General features: G+C 46.3%; 1 protein-coding gene across 1 annotated transcript in view; it reads right to left on the bottom strand.

The window, feature by feature from the left end:
- Positions 1-20096, bottom strand: part of ITGA9 (integrin subunit alpha 9) — a 361696-nt gene that overhangs the window by 57111 nt on the left and 284489 nt on the right. Inside the window, exons 21-23 of the mRNA NM_001192718.2 lie at positions 18051-18140; positions 15688-15796; positions 8932-9039 (exon numbers count right to left, since the gene is read on the bottom strand). Coding sequence (NP_001179647.1) covers positions 8932-9039; positions 15688-15796; positions 18051-18140 — 307 coding nt within the window. The remainder of the gene's footprint in view (positions 1-8931; positions 9040-15687; positions 15797-18050; positions 18141-20096) is intronic.

The raw sequence follows: 20096 nt of genomic DNA, 5'->3' as shown, positions 1-20096 counted from the left end.
TAACTTGTCCCATCCTCACCATGAGAGGTAGATAGTCTATTCACAGAGGAGGAAAATAAGCTTGGAGAATTTAGGGGCTTTCCTCAAGGTTACCAAAAAAGCTGGTAAGCAAGCAAGTACTAATGAAACCCAGACATTATGACTCATTTTGTCTTGGTCTTTCTCTCTCTAAGAGATCACAATTGTTAGCTGCATTAGTCAAACATATGATTTTTTGAGGAAACGGTAATAAATTTTCCTGAAGTAACTGTGAATGTGTAAATGTCTCCTTGTTTTTCCATCAGGAGAAACAAAACTACATGTTTTCTATAGCTGTGTGACTGGTTATGTAAAAATTCACTTAAATTACAAATTCTCATTGGACTGTATTTTTAATCATTCTAAAATACATTTTTTTGGCCATTTAATATTGTTTTTGCTTCAATTCTATTTTGTTAGCTATTACTATTGTTATATTTGCTTTCTTTTTGTTAGTATTTGCCTTATCTTTATTTGGATGCCTTACAGTCATTTTAAAAAGTGTGTCTCTTATAAGTAACTTATGCTTGGGTTTAAAAAATACCAATCTGGGAGTCTCTGAATTTCACTAGGGCATTTAATTCATTCTCAGTTATTCTGATTATTGATATGTTTGGATTTATTCTTGCCATCTCATATGTATATATATATATACATATATAAACATATAAAATTTTTTCCTTTGCCTTCTTATTCATGAATTCTTTCCTTCTAAATGCTTCTTATTCTTTAGTGGTTTGGATGTCCCACATTGTTTTTATTCTTCTAAGTTGCCATTAAAATTATTCATGTCAATGTATGGCAAAAACCACCACACTGTTGTAAAGTAATTAGCCTCCAATTAAAATAAATAAACTGATTTTAAAAAAGATAAAACTTTTTTTTGCACATTTAAGCTTTATTTCTATCAAAGTCTTGAGCTAACTGGTACACAAACTTTTCCCCAAACAAGACAAAGAATCTTTGCTTGTTTTCGCTTCCATCTTTCCAGCCTCCTCACTCTCATATAGAGAGCATTTGGATCTTCATACTAGGTAGTTTAAAAAGCTTAAAGGGCTTTTTTTCGGTCCCTTTTGTACTACATTCTTGAAATCATTCAAGTTTCCGATCCACCACTTTATTCTTTTATACCCATTCTACTACGCAGCTCATATACTGAGGGTTTTATTTGAATGGTCAAAATTTTAAATTTACAAAACTCTAGCTTACTCTATTTCATGGGAATACTGTCTTTTGTATCTCTCTGAAAGCATCAATCTTGCTCATTGTAAAATCTTAATCTGTCTGCCTAGTTAATACACCTTCTGGTGTTAGTTCTTTTTTTGATAGCAGTTGGTGGCTCACTCACTGTCCTGGGGTGAATGCTGCTCATTCTGTTCATTTCAGTTCAGTCACTGAGAGTTGGTTTCATGTCCAGCTCCTTGCAAAACCATGGACAGCAGCATGCCAGGCTCCCCTGTCCATCACTGACTCCTGGAGCTTGCTCAAACTCATGTCCATCGAGTCGGTGATGCCGTCCAACCACCTCATCCTCTGTTTTCCTCTTCTCCTCCCACCTTCAGTCTTTCCCAGCATCAGGGTCTTTTCAAACGAGTCAGTTCTTCGCATCAGGTGGCCAGAGTATTGGAGTTTCAGCTTCAGCATCAGTCCTTCCAATGAATATTTAGGACTGATTTCCTTTAGGATTGACTGGTTTGATCTCCTTGCAGTCTAAGGGACTCTCAAGAGTCTTCTCCAACACCACAGTTCAAAAGCATCAACTCTTCAGTGCTCAGCTTTCTTTATAGTCCAACTCTCACATCCATACATGACTATTGGAAAAACCATAGCTTTGACTAGACGGACCTTTGTTGGCAAAGTAGTGTCTCTGCTTTTCAATATGCTGTCTAGATTGGTCAAAGTTTTTCTTCTAAGGAGCAAGCATATTTTAATTTCATGGCTGCAGTCACCATCTACAGTGATTTTGGAGACCCCCAAAATAAAGTCTCTCACTGTTTCCACTGTTTCCCCATCTATTTGCCATGAAGTGATAGGACTGGATGCCATGATCTCAGTTTTCTGAATGTTAAGTTTTAAGCCCACTTTTTCACTCTCCTCTTTTACTTTTAACAAGAGGCTCTTTAGTTCTTCTTTGCTTTCTTCAATAAAGGTGGTGTCATCTGCATGTCTGCTGCTCATTAAGTGGGTGATTCTTGGTGGTCTGCTCATCTTCTGTCTTTTCTGTTGATTGAGTCTGCCTGTGGTGACTGGGTAGTGGGCAGTACTCCCAGGAGAGGTACAGAATAGTATAGGGGGAAGCACATGAGGTTTGAAGTCAGGTAGACCTGGCTACAAATCCAGCTGTGTTACTTACTAGCTGTGCAATGTTGGGCAAATCTTTGAATCTTGGTTTCTTAACTTGGGATAATGACCTTACCTTATGGAGCTGCTGTGTAGATTAAATTTAAAAGCACATAAAAATACTACTAAAGCCTCGGGACAGCAGTAAGTTGAGTTCATCTTTCATCAGTTATTCAGAAATTTTTTTTACTCTTCAGCCTTTGATTAAATGTGATAGATTTGATGGTCTCACACCACTGTCATTAAGCAGGTATGTTTTCCTCAGATCATCCTGGGGGAAAACAATTCAGTCCTCCATTTCTAAATTTAAGCTACTGTATGGTCAGTGATATATCAGGTGTATCTTTTCTTCAGAGGGATATGGACATCCTCATCACAAAACAATTAAAGTTCTGGTATCAACTGACTCATTTTGGCAAAAATTAGATCATGGGCAGCCTTGTCTGGTGTACATGCATTGGAAGGGTGGTTATAATTTACTAAGATAAGGAATAAATAAATAAGGAATAAAGTTCCACCTTTGCACTCTGCAAGCCATCATTTATGACATTTTTCTTCCTACATATTAAGAGCCAAATGCTAAAGCCTTCTCCTCCAGGGTTATAAAGTTGCTCATAGACAGGTTTTCAACTTCAACAACTTGATGTTTGAGTCCTGAGACAACCTCCTATCCCTTCCCTTGAACCTTCGTGCCACGTGAATAAATTTAACTTTGGAGCAGGATTCCACTCAAGTTCCAATGGTCTTGCCTTCATGAGCCATAAAGCTTGTGGCACATGTGCCACCTTGGCCTTGTCTTAGGCCTGTACTCAGGGGCTCTGCTAAAAGGCTCATCCTTGCAGGAGGCCCACAACAAGGAGAGGCTGTTACATTCTCCAGGCCAGGTCTCATCTAGCTGTGTGAGAGCAGCTGTGTCCTCCGTCTCCACAGGAACCTTCTTGCAGGAGTGACTGCCTATGGCTTGCCTCACATGGGCAGTCGGGCCCAGAAACCACTGCCCCCGGCAGCAGCCCGGGGTGGGCACACGAGCACATACACACGATGCATCCTAGAAGGAGTGATGCCCCTTAGAACCTCGCCAACTGTCACAGGAAATGCCAGGGTTTAGTACTCACTGTCACACTGCCAAGACAGCCATCTGCTGTATGCCCCACAGAAGACGTAGAGAGCAGTAACCTTCGGGTGTATGTATAAGAGGTGGGTGGGCTTCCCAGGTGGCACTAGTGGTAAAGAGCCTGCCTACCAATGCAGGAGCCATAAGAGACTCAAGTTCAACCCCCGAGTCAGGAAGATCCCCTGGAGGAGGGCACAGCAACCCACTCCATTGCTCTTGCCTGGAGAATCCCATGGACAGAGGAGCCTGGTGGGCCGTGGTCCATAGCATTTCAAAGAGGTGGACACGACTGAAGTGACTTAGCACACATGCACATAAGAGGTGGGCAGAGAGCATGGAGAACCGGGTGCCACCTCCACTGTACTCCTTCACACGCTGACACTGCCTCTGTCTGCAATGTTCTTGTCCCACATGCTCTCCTGGTGAGCACCTACACATCCCCTAAGCCCTGGCTCCAAAAGCCTGTTTTGTGACGCACGTTCTGTCCCCTCTCCATGGTGGGCTCTGTACCTCTGGACATCCCTGGGTCTGGCCATGCCTCCATGACTGCATTTGGTACAGAGAGCTGCAACTGTATTTCATAGATCTGTCTTCTGCTAGACTGAATTTCCACCTGTGTTGTGAGATTTATTCCTCTTATCAGAGCCTGGCACATCATTGGTGCTTTCTCTGCCAGTGTTTGCAGAATACATCAAGAATGATTCAGCACTTGCCATGATTTTTAGTTCAGATGGACCGTCATTCTTCCCCTTTCTCACTCTATTATTTTCATGGTCCTTCCCACTTGGACTCCTGATGGTCTCCATGGTCACAGTGCCCTGCCTATGCTTTGGCTATGGTGTGGGGAGTCAGGATCCCCACAGGACTTGGCACAACCCCAGTGGGTGGGAGGCAGTGGAAATGCCAAGTCATTCCTCAGACCACCACCAAGGCAGTTTCTAAATAAAATGCAAGCAAGGTGGAGGGGCTCAGGACAATTGCTCCAAGAAAAGAAGATCAGGAACCATGGCTTGGGTGGGTGTATGAAGGGGTCCCACTTCACTGCGATCCTTATACAAATCTTTCCCACACAAGCATTCTCCAAAAGTCATTTTCCATTCACAGCCATCTGGACCTCAAGAATCCTTTGGGAGAACAAAAGACTCTATGGTGAAACCTAGAGGCAGTTCTGTCCTGTCCAGAAACCCCAGACACTTCCAAATGAATTCTGAACCAATAGTTAGAAAACTGTGTCCCAGGCTGGTAAAGAATCCACCCACCAAGGAAGGAGACAAGGGTTCGATCCCTGATCCAGGAAGATCCCATATGCCGTGGAGCAACTAAGCCTGAGCATCACAACTACTGAGCCCATGCTCTAGAGCCCAGGAGCCACAGATACTGAAGCCCTGCGCCCGAGAGCCCCTGCTCTGCACACAAGAGAAGCCACTGAAATGAGAAGCCCAGGCCCCACAAGGAAGGGTAGCCCTGCTCACCACAACTAGAGAAAAGTCCACGCAGCAACAAAGACCCAGAACAGCCAAAATAAAATAAATACATAAAATTTTGAAAAAAGGAAACTGTGTCCCAGACAGGGCCATAGGTGGGGTGATAGCCCAGGCCCTTGGGGTCAGCCAGCATGCCCACCCTCAGCAGGAAGATGGATACCAAGCGTGCTGCTGAAGGGAGAGAAACAATCTGAGGGTCCCCTGCAGTGTGGGGAGGGACGGCAGATACACCCTCCCTCAATGCCAGCTGTCTGTCCCTGGGCTTCAGTTGGCTGAAGAGGTAACTGGCTCCTGGCTGCCCAGGGGCCTGTCCAAGGCTAGGGACTGCTGGTGGCTGAGGGTGGGATCTGGAGGGAATGCCCCCAGGCCTTAGGGGTACTTCTTGGAGAACACAGGAAACAAGTACTGGTTTCTCCTAATAGGAGTGAGTCTGACTTGTACCAAGCCACCCAAATTCCCAGAATGAGAAGCCTGCTCTATCCAAAGTCCTGCAGGGCCAGAGTGGAGGGCATCATGAGCTGCGTGAACCTCACCTACTCCAGTGGGCTCATTCTGGGCTCTGCTGAGCAGGGGCAGGGCCAAGGCTGGGAAGCTGGCTGAGCTGCAGGATGCCCTTGTTCTTGGCCCTTTAGGTTTTACGGCAGAAAGTGTGCTGCCCAGTGGCCTCTGAAACAGTACTTGGGACTCCTGTCTCTTCACTGCATCCATCATGCACCAGCTTTTACGTTTTCTACTCTCATCATCACACTGGTCTCCAGTAATGACTATCCATGCGAACACAGTGCTTCACTACTTGCTTAGTGAGATCTGCTGGCGAGCCTGATTTTCCACACCACACAAATATCATGGGCCTCTGAACACAGGCTGATGTATCCAACCAATGGCTTGGCTGTCCTTGAGAATTCTGCTACATACTTCTGAAAATTCTCAGTACGGTTTTGAAAATCGAAAGCGTCTACTTCTGAGAACTCAGAGAACAGAATGCAGGGAGCTCATAGGACTTGGGGTTTTTGAGAGCCCATTCAGTGGGATGATCAGTCAGGCAGTTCTGCAAATCTTCAGAAAAACCACTTCTCATGCCTTGCTGCCAAGCCAGCTATTTATAAATGCTTCCAAATTGGAGTAGCTCTTGTTTGGTCAGATGATTAGTAAAGAGAAAAACGGGGCTTCCCTGGTGGCTCAGTGGTAAAGAATCTGCCTGCCAATGCAGGAGATAAGGGTTCAATCCCTGATCCAGGAAGATTCCACATGCCACAGAGCAACTAAACCCAAGTGCCACATCTACTGAGCCTGTGCTCTAGAGCCTGGGAGTCGCAGGTACTGAAGCCCGTGCCCTAGAGTCCACGCTCTGCAACAAGAGAAGTCACCACAATGAGAAGCCTGCGCATTGCAATCAGAGAGTGGCCTCCATTCAGCACAACTAAAGAAAAGCCCATGCAGCAATGAAGACCCAGTACAGACAAAAATAATAAATACACAAATTCTAAAAGAGGGAAAATTCTTAAAAAAAAAAAGAGAGAAAAGGGTATGTACTTGGTTCTGAGATACTTTCAGAATCACAGTGAATTACATTTCCTGTTTCTTTCAATAAATAATTTCGTCCACGAGGGAGCAATGTTCTCTACAGCTTTACTGATGTTCATATGAACAGCTCACAGCAATGCTCTGTGAGGAGAGTATCCCCCAGACATGGGGAAAGGTGGAGTGGTTGGAGAGGTAAACAGCATGTCAGGGAGCAGACAGGAGCACGTGGGCAGTGGGAACCTCATGCTAAGTTCACACCATGGTTGCAGTAGGTGCAAGACACTGGGACTCTTCTTCTACTGTTTCAGCGGTGCTCCAAGGCACAGGCACTTCATGGAGCAGGAGTGGAAAACTGTGAGGGGTGGAGATGGCTGAGCAGGCAGGCCAGGAGGGGCACCTATCCTGCATTCAGCATTTCCTGTGGCCCAGGGTTTCAGCCCACGTGACCCAAGAGGACAGCAATGTGGGAACCGTCATCTCTATCACATCATGGGCCTCCTGTGGGCTCAGGTGTGTCACACGCCATGGGCCTTGCTGCCCCACTTTCAAGCTGTCCACAGAGAGACCATCCATCTTTCTGGCTAGCTGGCCCTCACATTCCCATGTAAGAGCAATGATTCAACAACGCCCTCAATGTGGACCACATGCCCTCTCCCTGTGCAGTGACTCTCCCGAGCATCATGCTCCCTCCTTCCCACAAGGGGTCACCCTCTCGTCCAGCCGCTCCAGACTCTTAGGAGCACTGAGGTGATTTTTTATCAGCATGAAACTTTTCCTGAATTCATGTGGAAAGAGTAAATGATGTTTTATAGCATGAACTTTTTTCAGTCCACAAATATCAAATATTTACTCAACACATATTATACTCTAAGTATTGTGTATTGGAGTCCCTAGAGATAAGAGTAGCGAGCAGATAAAAGTCCTGTCCTTATACTGTAGGGGCCAGGAGGAAGATAAACTGGTCAAATATGGAAATATATGGTGTGCCAGCTGGTGATGAGGGTGATGGTGGAAGGGTGGGTGAGAGGTTCTGGGACACAGGTTGGTCAGGGAGGGCCTCTCCAAGGATGTGATATTTGAGCAAGTACGAGAAGGAGGTGAGGGCAGAGGTCATGTGACTCTGGGGAAGGGTACGCTGGGTAGCAGAAGATCCGTGCAAAATTCAGGAGGTGGGAGAGCGTCTTCTATGCTCTAGGACCAGCGTGGAGGCAGGATGACTGGGGAAGAGAGAGGAGGAAGAGGGGAGAGGCCAGAGAGGGCAAGAGACAGAATGTGAAGCTGGCTGAGGTGCTGGAAGAATGTGGAGCATAGGCGAGCTATCGGAGGGTTTTGAGCAGAGGAGTAACGTGACCTGACTTACATTTTGGAAGCCCAGCTCTGCTGCTGGGGCACAGACAGACAGCAGCGGGGCTGGCCAGGGGAAGTGACCTAAGTGAAGAGGCCACTGCAATAAACCAGGTGACAGATGACAGTGCCTTGGACCAGGGTGCTGATGGTAGAGGGGTCAAAAATTGTAACACTGTGATTTGGGGGGAAGGTAGAAACATCAGGTTTGGTGATGGCTCAGATCTGAAGTGTGGGAAAAGGGGTTAAGGGTGACCCACGCCACTGGAAGGATTGAGCAGCCATTTGTGACATGCAGAAGGTCATGGAGGGAAGCAGGTTTGGAGGGGTACCACTGAGAGTTCAGTTTGGTTAAGACAGATTCCTGTTAGGCACCCAGGTAGGGATGGCCTGAAGGTAGCTAACTATCAAAGTCTCTGATTCATGGGAGATACGTGGGCTGGAGAAAAACAACTAGTGTCATCAGCACAGACTGAATACAAAACCAGGGGTCCTGGGGAGATTTATGAGACTGAGTGTAGGGAAAAAAGGCCCTTGGGCCCTGTAGGAACGGGGAAGATGAGGAGAAAGCCAGTGAGAAGAGAGACACCAAGTGAAATGTGATGTCCTAGAAACCAAGGAAGTGGGAGGAATGATCATTGTTGAGACAAAAATCATCTACAGTTGACTTAGGATCAAGCAGAATTGCATATTCTGCATATGAACTTGAGTTTCCACCTACACTTATGTCTTATGCATGAATCCTTCACCCTCCAGGCATCAGTGGCCCTACGAGAATCTTTATGAGTGCTGGTGAATCTTCCCCTTAGAAACACACATTCAGATACATACAAGACTGCAAACAAGTGTGGAGGTTCCAGGAGCCGGTAAAGTCCATCCCAGAAGTCAGGTTCATAAACAGCCCTTGGCCATCCCCAAAGAGGTCTTCTCATGGTATGAACCAATCTTCTCAATGTAGAAGTTCAGAACTTGCAGGTTTCCCAGCTTTTCCAGGTATGTTTCCATAGGTTAGAATGAGTTGACCTTTCTGGGCTCTTGGGTTGAACACAAAACGTGAATGGGCTGGCTCAAGTCTCAAAGCAAGCGTGAAAACAAATGAGAACTCACCACCATCTCCTGCACGTGAAACATCTCTGCTCCACCAGGTGACAGTCGATTGGGGAAGGACATGCTGACAGATGACCCAGGAAGGGTGCTTGGCCCAGTGTTATAGATCTGTGGGTGTGAGACACACACGGCATGGTTTAATAGAAATAGAGATCTTCATTTCATGTCTACATTATATATTCTAAAATCCTTTGAAGTGATACGCAGAGATACTAGGGTTTAGGATCTAGAAGGTCATGACTTGAAATGAAATATCAAATGACGGGAGATTTCAATGACACAGAAATCTTTCTAATGTGCATTAAAACCCCACAAACTTTCAAGTTACCTTATTCCCCCTGTTAGCATTTTCTTATCTTCTGCTGCTAACAATTATACTTATTTTGACCTGGAAATTTACTCATAGACTGTTACACGGGTGGGAGTTTAGAAATAATCTAGATTAGTAGTTCTCAAACTTTTAACACATATCAGAATAATCAAATGGTTTTCTTAAAACCTAGACTGGAGTAAGGTCACACCCAGAGTTTCTGGTTAGGGTGGGGTGGGGGCTGAAGGGTTTGAATATCTTTTTTATTTTGGCCATGCCACATGGCATGTGGGATCTTAGTTCCCCAATCAGGGATCAAACCCGGGCCCCTGGCAGTTAGAAGCTCAGAGTCCTAACCACTGGACGGCCAGGGAAGTCTTGCCTTTCTAAACTTCTCAGGAGATGCTGATGTTGCTGGCCCAGAAAACATACTTTGAGAACCACTGATCTGGTCCAACTCCGTTCCTTTTATAGTTGGAGGTAACTGAGACTCTCAAAGACAGAGTGGGTTATCCCCAAACCAAATGATCTCACTTACAGAAAGGGCTCTTTTTTACTACACTATCTAGCTGATTTGGTTTCTCCGTAACTTTCATCTTACCACTTACGAATACTGTTGGATGACATCTGTGCACATCTTTTCTGTCGCAGCATTTGGTCCTACAATCTTTACCCCTCTCATCCCACACACAGTCCTCCCCATTTTTTGTCTCCAGCAGCCCATCATCTCTTGAGAAGTGAGAGAAAAGATGGCAGCCACTAAAAGACCCATGAGAGAAAGGAGATGGAGCAGAGACTGACATGAAACTCAAGGAAGAAGTGGAAGATGAAGGAGAGTAAAAAAGATGGGCACATGTATAAAGACAGACAGTAGATTAGTGGCTGCTAGGGCTGGGGCGTAGGAGGAATGAGGAGTGTGGCAGGAGGAAGAATGGCTTCTCAAAGATGTCCCTGTCCTAATCCGTGGAAACTGTATGTTATATTACATGGCCAGGGGGATTTCAGGTTGCTAAGAAGCTGACTTTAAAATCAAGAGATGATCTTGGATTATCCAGGTGGGTGCAATGTAATGACAAGGGTCCTTATATAGGGAAGTGGGAGACAGAGTCAGAAACAGGGAAATGTACTGTCAAAAAGATGCAACCAGTCACTGCTGGCTTTGAAGATGAAGGGGGCCATGAGCCAAAGAATGCAGCAGCTTCCAAAAGGAGGAGAATCACCACAGAAGAAAGAAACAGATTCTTCCCCAGAAAGGAACACAGCCCTGCTGACACCTTGCTTTTATAGACCAGTGAAACCCTTGCAGACTTCTGTCCTCCAAAATTGTAAGATAAAATAAACTTGGCACAAAGTCTGTAGTAATTTGTTATAGCAGCAATAGGAGACTAATATAAGGAGTGACTGCTAACAGGCATGGAGTTTCTTTTTGCAGGTGAAAAAAATGTTCTAAAATTAGATTATGGAGAAAGTTGCACAGTGGGGAAAGTCATTGCATTGTACACTTTAAACAAGTGAACTCTAAGGTATGTAAGTGGTAACTCGATAAAGATGTTAGCTTATTTTTAAAAAGATGGGTAGGGGCAAAAGAGAGGAGTGGCCTGGGGACTAGAGAGAGGATTCAGGGCATCTCTGAAGCTGAGGTCAGCAGGGCAGAGCCCGGCGATGGGTTGGACAAGTTAGCAGATCTTCACACTTGGCAGAATATACAAGGGTCTAGCTCCAGCCAGCTCTTCCCTAGAAAACTTGTCTTTGTTTTTTTTTTTTTTTTGCAATAGTGGGTTTTGCTTCAGAGAACAGACACAAAAAATCATCGAGTGGATGAGTAGTTGCTGCCAACTCTTGATTCAAAAAGAACACAATTCACCCATAACAACAACCCTAAGGCACAAGAAAAGGAAGGACTATCCAACCACAATGGAAACCGTTAATTTGAAGTGAAATGTGAGAGCACAGCATTGAAAGGAAAACCTATTGACCTGTCTGGGAAATCACAATTAAAGCATGAGTGAGGAAAAAGAAGTTGATTTTGTTTTGCATTAGTTCATCCACCAGAACCGGACAGATGGAGAGCTTGTATTACCATATTTTTAACAAATGTCTTAATGTTTGACTCTCTGCAAACATTCCCGTGTAACATCTGCATTATTTTTCATCATCATTTTTCAAATGAGGGAAATTATTGATTTGATTTAAAAAAAAAAAAACAACTATTGATGGTCAATAAATTTTTACGTCTGTGAAGAAAAAAACTCTGATGAAACTTTGAAACCAATTCTAAGACCAGTGTCTCTGCCTTTCTCCCATCAGCACTTGCAGAACAATCTTTAAACAATGACATAGCTTGTTGAATATTAGCTTTGAAAAGACCCAGAAAAAAAATCTCTTTGTATGGAAAGTCTCGTGCCTTTTTTCAGGAGAGATGTTGCCAGAATAACGCTTCTCTGATGGTTCAGACAGTAAAGAATCTGCCTGCAGTGAAGGAGAACTGGCTTTCATCTCTGGGTTGGGACGATCCCCTGGAGAAGGGAATGGCAACCCACTCCAGTATTCCTGCCTGGAGAATTCCACAGAAAGAGGCTACAGTCCATGGGGTAGCAAAGAGTTGGACAAAACTGAACGACTAACACTTTCTATTCATTTTCCTGACCCTATTCTCCTCTACTATCTCCACCTGTTTTTGGATGACTATCACCATTAAGCTGGTCAGTGGCTTTCCTGCAGGATGGTCAGAATCATGACAATTATACCAGAAAACAAGCTGTCAGAGAATTGTAAGGAAACTGTCAGCTTTGCTAACCCAAGATTTCCTTTCCATCAGTAACACACACTATCCATCTTTCAGACTCAGCCAATTTCCTTAATCCTGACAGAATGCTATGTACTTCCTCAGGCAACTGATAATCAGGAGGGGAATCTTAGGGTCATGCCAGTCACTCACTCCCAGGGCCCTGATTCCCTAGCCTGTATCCTATGTCAGGTCAGAAGAAAGCTCTTTGTCTGAATACCAAACTTCAAGCTCCCTGTAAAAGTGCCTTCAGAGAAACATGATGTAACCACAGGCTCTCAGATTTCTTTCTTTTTTTAAATAGGAAGAAGAGAACATTTTGTATATTTTTAAAATATCTTTTCATATAACTTCTGTTCTTTTTTGCCTTCTCCTATCAACACTATTTGTAGAGACGTGGATGGACCTAGAGACTGTCATACAGAATGAAGTAAGTCAGAAACAAAAACAAATATCATATATTAAAGCACATATATATATGGGATCTAGAAAAATGGTATAGATGATCTTATTTGCAAAGCAGAAGTAGAGACACAGACACAGAGAAAAAATGTATGGATACCAAGGGGGGAAAGGGGGAGGTTCGGGGGGGTTGGGAGGAACTGGGAGATTGGGATGGACATATATACGCTACTGATACTAGCATAAAAAAGACAGCTAATAAGAACCAACTGTATGGCACAGGGAACTCTATTGAATGCTCTTTGGTGACCTAAATGCGAAGGAAATCCAAAAGAGAGGGGATGTATGTATGTGTATAGCTGATTCACACTGTTGCACAGTAAAAACTAATAGAACATTGTAAAGCAACTATACTCTAATAAAAAATAATAAAAATTTTATTTTATTGAAGTATAGTTATTTACAACGTTGTATTAATTTCTGCAAATACCCTCTTCATTACATGATGTGTGTCATTTGAACCCGTCTAAATAATTTACCTGACGTATCTTTTATTGTAAGACACCTGCAAAACTATAGGTAAGCAATTGAAACTAAAGTGGCTTCCCTGATGGCTCAAGTGGTAAAGATTGTACCTGCAGTGTAGGAGACACAGGAGATGGGGATTCAATCCTTGGGTTGGGAAGATACCCTGGTGGAGAAAATGGCAACCTACTCCAGTATTCTTGCCTGGAAAATCCCATGGACAGAGGAGCCGAGGGGGTTCCAGTCCATAGGGTCACCGCGTTCCAATCAATAGGGTCGCAAAGAGTTGGACATGACTGAGCACACACGAATAAGTAAAATGAAATAACTTCATCTGGCCTTTATCTGTTTTCTGTCCAACTGCAAAAAGCAATGGAGAAAAAGAAACTAACTGTGAGAAGGAATTCAAAACCACAGAGGTCCTATTCCCAGCAATCACTCTAAAGGTCTTGAAAGCAAGAGTGACCCCATCTTTCTCTTTTCCCCTGTAAATCAAGCATAGGGTGTGACAGCAGGGGCTTAGCTGGCTGGGAGGTGACTCCTCTCTGAGCTAGGATGTGTGTTATCCATCATGACTTTGGAGGTCTCCTGCCTGGGAGAAAGCTTTGGCGAGAGGGAGACCATTGTTTGCAAGAGACTGCAAATATGTTACTGTCTTTCTCTGGACCCTCACCCTGTCATTATTTGTCATCCCCTTGGTCCACCTAGGAGAGGCCACAGGGAAAGAAAATAATAATTATTTGGCCATAGCAGTGGATGCCAGACCGAGAAACCATCTTCTCCATAGGGAAGGATGGAGGGAAGGCAGGAGCGAGCTCTGGGAGCTGGAGCTAGAGCTAGAAAGACGTGGGATGTGGATTACGGTACACTGGCTCCATCACTTCACCCCCAGCTCCTGGCAGCTGCTGAGCTACACAGGGGTGTTCCAGGTAACACCCGCCTAATCTTGGCCCCAGCCCAGCAGCTCCCAGCTCTCCACCCTGCAGCATGTCCTCTCCTCTTGGGCCTACATTTCCCACATTTGTCAATTAAGGAGAATATCTGGACGATGCTCGGTCCCCCTAGTTTTATGTTCAAAGACCCTCCTGTTGAACAGTGCTGGCCTTGGGGTCTGTTTTCAGAGAAGGAATCAGCAACTGATGGCTCGCACGCCAGACCTGGTCCACCACCTGCTTTTGTATATCCTGTGAGCTAAGATGGTTTTATACTTTTAAATGTTTAGGGAAAAAACAGAAGATGAATATGTCATAATATGTGAAAATGATGTGTGCTGTGCTGTGCTTAGTTGCTCAGTCATGTCCGACTCTTCGCGACCCCATGGACTGTAGCCCACCAGGCTCCTCTGTCCAGGGGATTCTCCAAGCAAGAATGCCCTGCCCTCCTTCAGGAGATCTTCCTGAACCAGGGATCGAACCCAGGTCTCCTGCATTGTAGACAGATTCTTTACCATCTGAGCAACCAAGAAAGCCCAATAATACTGGAGTGGGTTGCCATGCCCTCCTCCAGGGGATCTTCCCAACTCGGGGATTGAACCCAGGTTTCCCACATTGCAGGCGGATTCTTTACTGTCTGTGCCACCAGAGAAGCCCAAGAATACTGGACTGGATAGCCTATCCCTTCTCCAGGGGATGTTCCTGACCCAGGAATCGAACCAGGGCCTCCTGCATTGCAGGCAGATTCTTTGCCACCTGAGCTACCAGGGAAGCAATTTTATATCATGTGAAAATGAATGAAACTCAAATGTCAGTGTCCACAGCCACAGTTTTGTCCTGTGCATGGTTCCTGGCTACTTCTGCGCTACAGGAGCCTAGTTGTATAGCTGCTGTGGAGACTGGATGGCCTACACAGCCTAAATAGTTACCCTCTGGCCCTTTGCAGAAGAAGTTTTTCCACCCTTGGTTTAGAAAAGGACAATGTCCTTCAGTGTCCACAGTCCATACCGAGTATACCTGCTGGACACAGTGCTTATATGATAAGGAGAGCCAGCCCTGCTCTTTGGGGAGCAGCGTGTTTCCCCCAGGGAAGTTCCCTTCACTCACATTGCTGTGCTCTTGTAAAACCCCACTTTGAAAGGCTGTTCCTTTGTGGGAGGTGTGGGTACCTAGCTAGGTCAGCAAGGAGAAACCCAGGATTAAGCGTGCGTGTGTGCTCAGTCACTTAAGTCATGTCCGACTCTGCGACCACATGGACTGCAGCCCACCAGGCTCCTCTGTCCACGGGATTCTCCAGGCAAGAGGACTGGAGTGGGTTGTCATGCCCTCCTCCAGGGGATCTTCCTGACCCAGGGATTGAACTCATGTCTCCTGCATCTTCTGCATCACAGGTGGATTCTTTACCACTGAGCCACCGGGGAAGCCCCCAGGATTAAGAGGACACGACAAATCCTCGAGGCTGCCCTGCCCACAATGTGAAGAATGATGGAGAACCAGAAGGGGTCCTCTGTGGACCATCTGGCTGAGGATGCATGCTGGGTCCAAAGGTCTGCTGGGGAAGGCTGGCATTCATCATGCCTTTTTCCCTCCAAATACTGAAAAGCAGAGGGGGCTACACAGCAGAGTACCAGGCAGCAAAGGGATTGTTTCTGTGTGTGGTTACAGAAAACACATACACACTCAGGCTGGGAAGAGTTTCTCTTAGAAAAAGCCTGGCCCTTTGGTTGCTTTTCATAGAAGGCACATCCCATGGGCCCGTCCCTTGGTACCCAGTGATAGAGAAGGTCTCCATGGGTGGGTACCTGAAGGGTGACGTTGAGGGGTTGGAAATGACACTCCAGGTCATCCAGTTGAATGAAGTTGGATGCGTCCACAGACTCGCCGTACACAAAGGAGGTTGGAGACATGATTCTGAAAGAGGAAAGCATGAAATCTGTCATCCCAATGCAGGGTCACCGCTATCCTAGGAGCTCAAACATTTGTCTCTATTGAATCTAGAGCTCAAACATCTGTCTCTATTGGATCTAGAACCTGGCTCCCCTCAGGGTCCCCCACCAAATGCTTCACTTCTGGAACTGCTCTTTCTCTCTCTTGTAAATGGACACAGCCAGACCTGTACTTTTTAAGCAGACATTCCCAGTAATGTCTGGTCATCTTAGGTCAAATCAGTAAGTTATGTATGCAATGTACTAGGATTATACTTCTAAAATGAGAAGGAAGACCATGGTAGCTTTGATTTCAGTTTTTAAACTGGATTATAAAATCAGTGAAGTCGCTCAGTCGTGTCCGACTCTGCGAACCCATGGACTGTAGCCTACCACGCTCCTCCATCCATGGGATTTTCCAGGCAAGAGTACTGGAGTGGATTGCCATTTCCTTCTCCAGAGGACCTTCCTGACCCAGGGATTGAACCCGGGTCTCCTGCATTGTAGGCAGACACTTTACCGTCTGAGCCACAAGGGCAGTCCTAGGATTATAAAATTACACGTTTTATTTTGTCATTTGAAAAACATTTTGTGAATTGAAAAAGATTATGACAATATAAGTGAATTATATGTTTGGCATTCTAAGCCCCACTCTGTAACAAATTAAAAAAATAAAGATTTTCAGACTACCAAAATTACTAGAAATTAGGTATTAAAAATTGAGTCCTTACACTAATAGCCTTTTTCTTTAGATTTCAAATGGCTGTGTAAGACGTGATGAAGAATTCCAGCTCAGTGTGTAGTGATGTTTTCAATTTTGTCTGTGTCAATAAACCCCAGGCTCATTTAAATTCCCAGAAAAATAATGGATTCTAGATGAGATTCTAGAAGTCGCTCGCTTGCCTAAACACAATATTGTAAGATTTTTGGTACCAAGTCTAAATAGATAGCAATTAACCTATTTTCAGCTTAAGTGTAGAAATTAGTTTATAAATGTAGTGAGCTGCCACCCAGGTCAAGAGTGGGTTCATTTAAATGAGTGCTATTTTATGTTCCTGGAAAGATCAGAGGTTGACTCATTTGTTTAACTGAGGGCTTCGTTGGGGGCTGTTAACACCTCACAAGGAGGCCTCCAGGGTCTGACAACTGGATCAAGAGAGCCCTGTTTTCTCTTTCATCCCCTAGGACAGGGCTTGGTCCATGGACGTTCTCACTGTGCGTCTGAGGAGAAAGTAAATAAACTACATGGTTAAAAACAGAGCCATGAACAGAGGCAAATCTGTGTTGGTTTGCAAATATATTCCACCAATGCCTCATGTCTAAAGAACGTGATGAAAAACGCCAAGAGGCAGGAACGCCCACCGGAGACTCATTCCTGACACCCAGCAGAGCTGGGAGCTTTGCAGGCATGGCTCCTTCTGCAGCGTATTAACTTTTCTACTTGCGGCTAAGGCCAGGACCCAGGAGCACTTGAATACTGAAAAATGAGAGACTTTGAACCTCTAGAAAGTTCAGCTTGCCTGTGGGGCAAAGGTTCAACAGGTCCTCATTTGATCTAAACTAATTGTGCAAATCCTTTTTCCTCTATCGTGCTCTGTTTCTGAAGCCGGAAACAGGAACTGACTTCTCATTTTTCCAGGCCTGTGTTTTGGCTGAAAACCACCCAGGCTTGTTTTGGGTCCCTGCTGCCTGCAGCCCTGATTTCCAACAATGCCAGAGGCATTGAGCAGTTGTGGGCTTCAGCCAGACAGTGTGCCCACTGTGACTGGCCCTGCCCACCTGCTCTGCAGGAGGATGGGAAACATGCAAAACCAAAGCTGACTAGAGGCTACTCAGAAAGCAGGCCCGCCTTCCCTGGGACGCATTGGCTGTAACCTCTGGCCCAGCAGCCTTTGGCTGAGATTTTAATCCCAAGAATGGAGCTGCCTGCTACCTTGTGGCACTCTGGAGCGGTGGGCGCTGGGAAGAGATGCATGTAAAGGTGTACAGAATGTTCGAAGGAATTGCGGCTTACACCTGTCATCACACTTCTTGTATAATCTACCAAGTGTGTGGGCAGCTGGGAAAGAGGAGAAAACAGGGAGGGAGGAGGGCGTGAGTCACTGTAGCTAAAGCTTCATCTTGCATTTCCAAGCCAGGCAGAAGTGGAAGTGGCAGGGCCACCGGCTCCTGGCCATACAAGCAAACACCAGAGAAGCACAGGGTTCCGCCCCAGGCAGCACTGTGTCCTGGCTACTCACCCCGTGATGGACGTGTCCACCTCGTGCATCAGCGGCACCGTCAGTGTGAGGACGTTGTTGTGAAGGGACTCTGAGCGCTCCACGTTGCCGCTGTGAAGGGAGAGAGGACGGGATGCCAGTCAGCACAGCCTGCCCGCGATGGGCCTCTCCCCTCCCAAAGAGGGACAGCTCTCTGTTCCGTACCTTTTTACCCTCAACTCTGTTTTTGGTCCCTGTATGGCATCACCGTGGGCACTCTATGGTTTCAGTTGTGTTCCCCACCCCATAAAGATGTGAGGGCCAGTAGTGTACAGGGAAGGTGACCCCAGGAGACAGCAGGGGGTAGACAGGAAGGCAGGCAGACAAGCAGGGTATGTGATCCAGGTCAGCCGGGCTCCATCTGACCAGGGAACTCCAGGAGGCAGCGTGGAGTACCCACCCTCATCTTCCAGCTGAAGCCATGGGAGCTGATCAATGACTCCTGAGACCTGCTGGGGGGTGGGGGTGGGGGATTAATTCCCTGGCATGTGACCTATGTGCACGGTGAGTGAGGTCTGGCTAGAGAAAGCCTCAGGCAGAAGGACAGGTGCTGGGAATGGGAACTGTCCAGTGTGTGTGTGGTAGAGGCGAGCTCTGAGAGGTTATGGGTGGGCACCAACAGCGTGTGCTGCTTCTGCAGGGCTTATTCCATGAATAATGGACAACCGAGGTTAGGGCACTGCAGCTGGGAAGACGTTTGCTTGTATTTAGCAGCTATTTCCCATCTAATGGCATCATCCATCATCCACGGACAACCAAGCCCAGGAGAGAGGCCCTGGGTAGCACCATCTCGATAAATACCACAGGAGCTCCTGCTATAGGACTTCTGGCTCAAACGGGTTCACATACAGGCCTCCTCCTCGGGGTGAGGAAAAACAGAAGGGGGAGGCTTGCAGGGTCATTCTGGAAAGGTGACCACAAGGTGGGTGATGGTGTTGAGGGCTACCATGTGCCAGGCACACCTCCAGCCATGACGGAGCTGGGTATTCAGAGTAACCCCAGAGAGAGGGGCTCACCCACTGCTGACAGGTAAGGAGCAGCTCAGACAGATTAGGTAATTTGCCCCAAGGACCCACAGCAACTGCTTTTCCACTGTGATGCCTTTTCCTGATGCCAGATTTGGGGGTTTGGGGGAGGGGAGAAGAGGACAAGAGAGAAGGCCCAGTTTCCCTTCATAGCTTTATGAGATTTCAAATATGAACTGTGATTATTATTGCAGAAAAGCAATCGCCTTGGAAAAAAGCACGGCTATTGGGAACACAGTGCTGAACCTGGCACCTACACTTGGTTCCACCTCACGGAATGAACACGGGGTCCCAGCTGAAAGCTAAGTTCACCCTCCAGGGGTGGAAGGCAGGACCTGCTGCTGAAGTTTGGACACAGCTCATCCGGACCACTTCCCACCACATCATCCCCCAAACTTGTGCAGAGTTCCTCTCCCCACCAGCAAGTGCTGAATGTAACCGTTTTTCAACAGACTCACAGCCCCTCTCCTCCTCTCTCCTATTGTTCTGAAACAATGGTGCTCTGTGACTCTGACCCCTGACTTCTCTTCTGTCTTCCGCAGATGAGGTGACATCCATCACGATTTGCAGAAGCAGCAGGATCAGGTGCCCATGCAGCCCCACTTCCCTGCCCTTCCTTTCCCAGGGGCACAATAAACGCTGTGCAATCTCTGCACAGGAAGGACCAGAGGCAACTCCTGAATGGGTGGGGGGATGGCAACACCTGGGCCTGCTCCCTGCCCCGACCCAGTGTCCTGCCAAGTCTGAGCCATCAGTTCCTGATGGAAGCGCCACCCTGTGCCCTGCCATTTGTCCAGCCACCTGTGGCTGCTGGCAGCTCTGGCCCAACAGTCTCATCTGTCATCGGGGGACCGCTCCAGACTGAGTGAGGTTGCAAAGTTGAGATAAAGAGGCTTAACATCAAAAGGCCCCCAGTTATTCTGCAAGCTCGTGACTTAGGATGCTTCCCAAAGTCTGCAGAGCCAGGCTGCCAGACAGAAGCTCTTGAGAAACTGTTTAGTCT

The sequence above is a fragment of the Bos taurus genome, chromosome 22 (genome assembly GCF_002263795.3).
Source record: "Bos taurus isolate L1 Dominette 01449 registration number 42190680 breed Hereford chromosome 22, ARS-UCD2.0, whole genome shotgun sequence".
Taxonomy (NCBI): domain Eukaryota; kingdom Metazoa; phylum Chordata; class Mammalia; order Artiodactyla; family Bovidae; genus Bos; species Bos taurus.
This window is presented reverse-complemented; position numbering and strand designations above follow the sequence as displayed.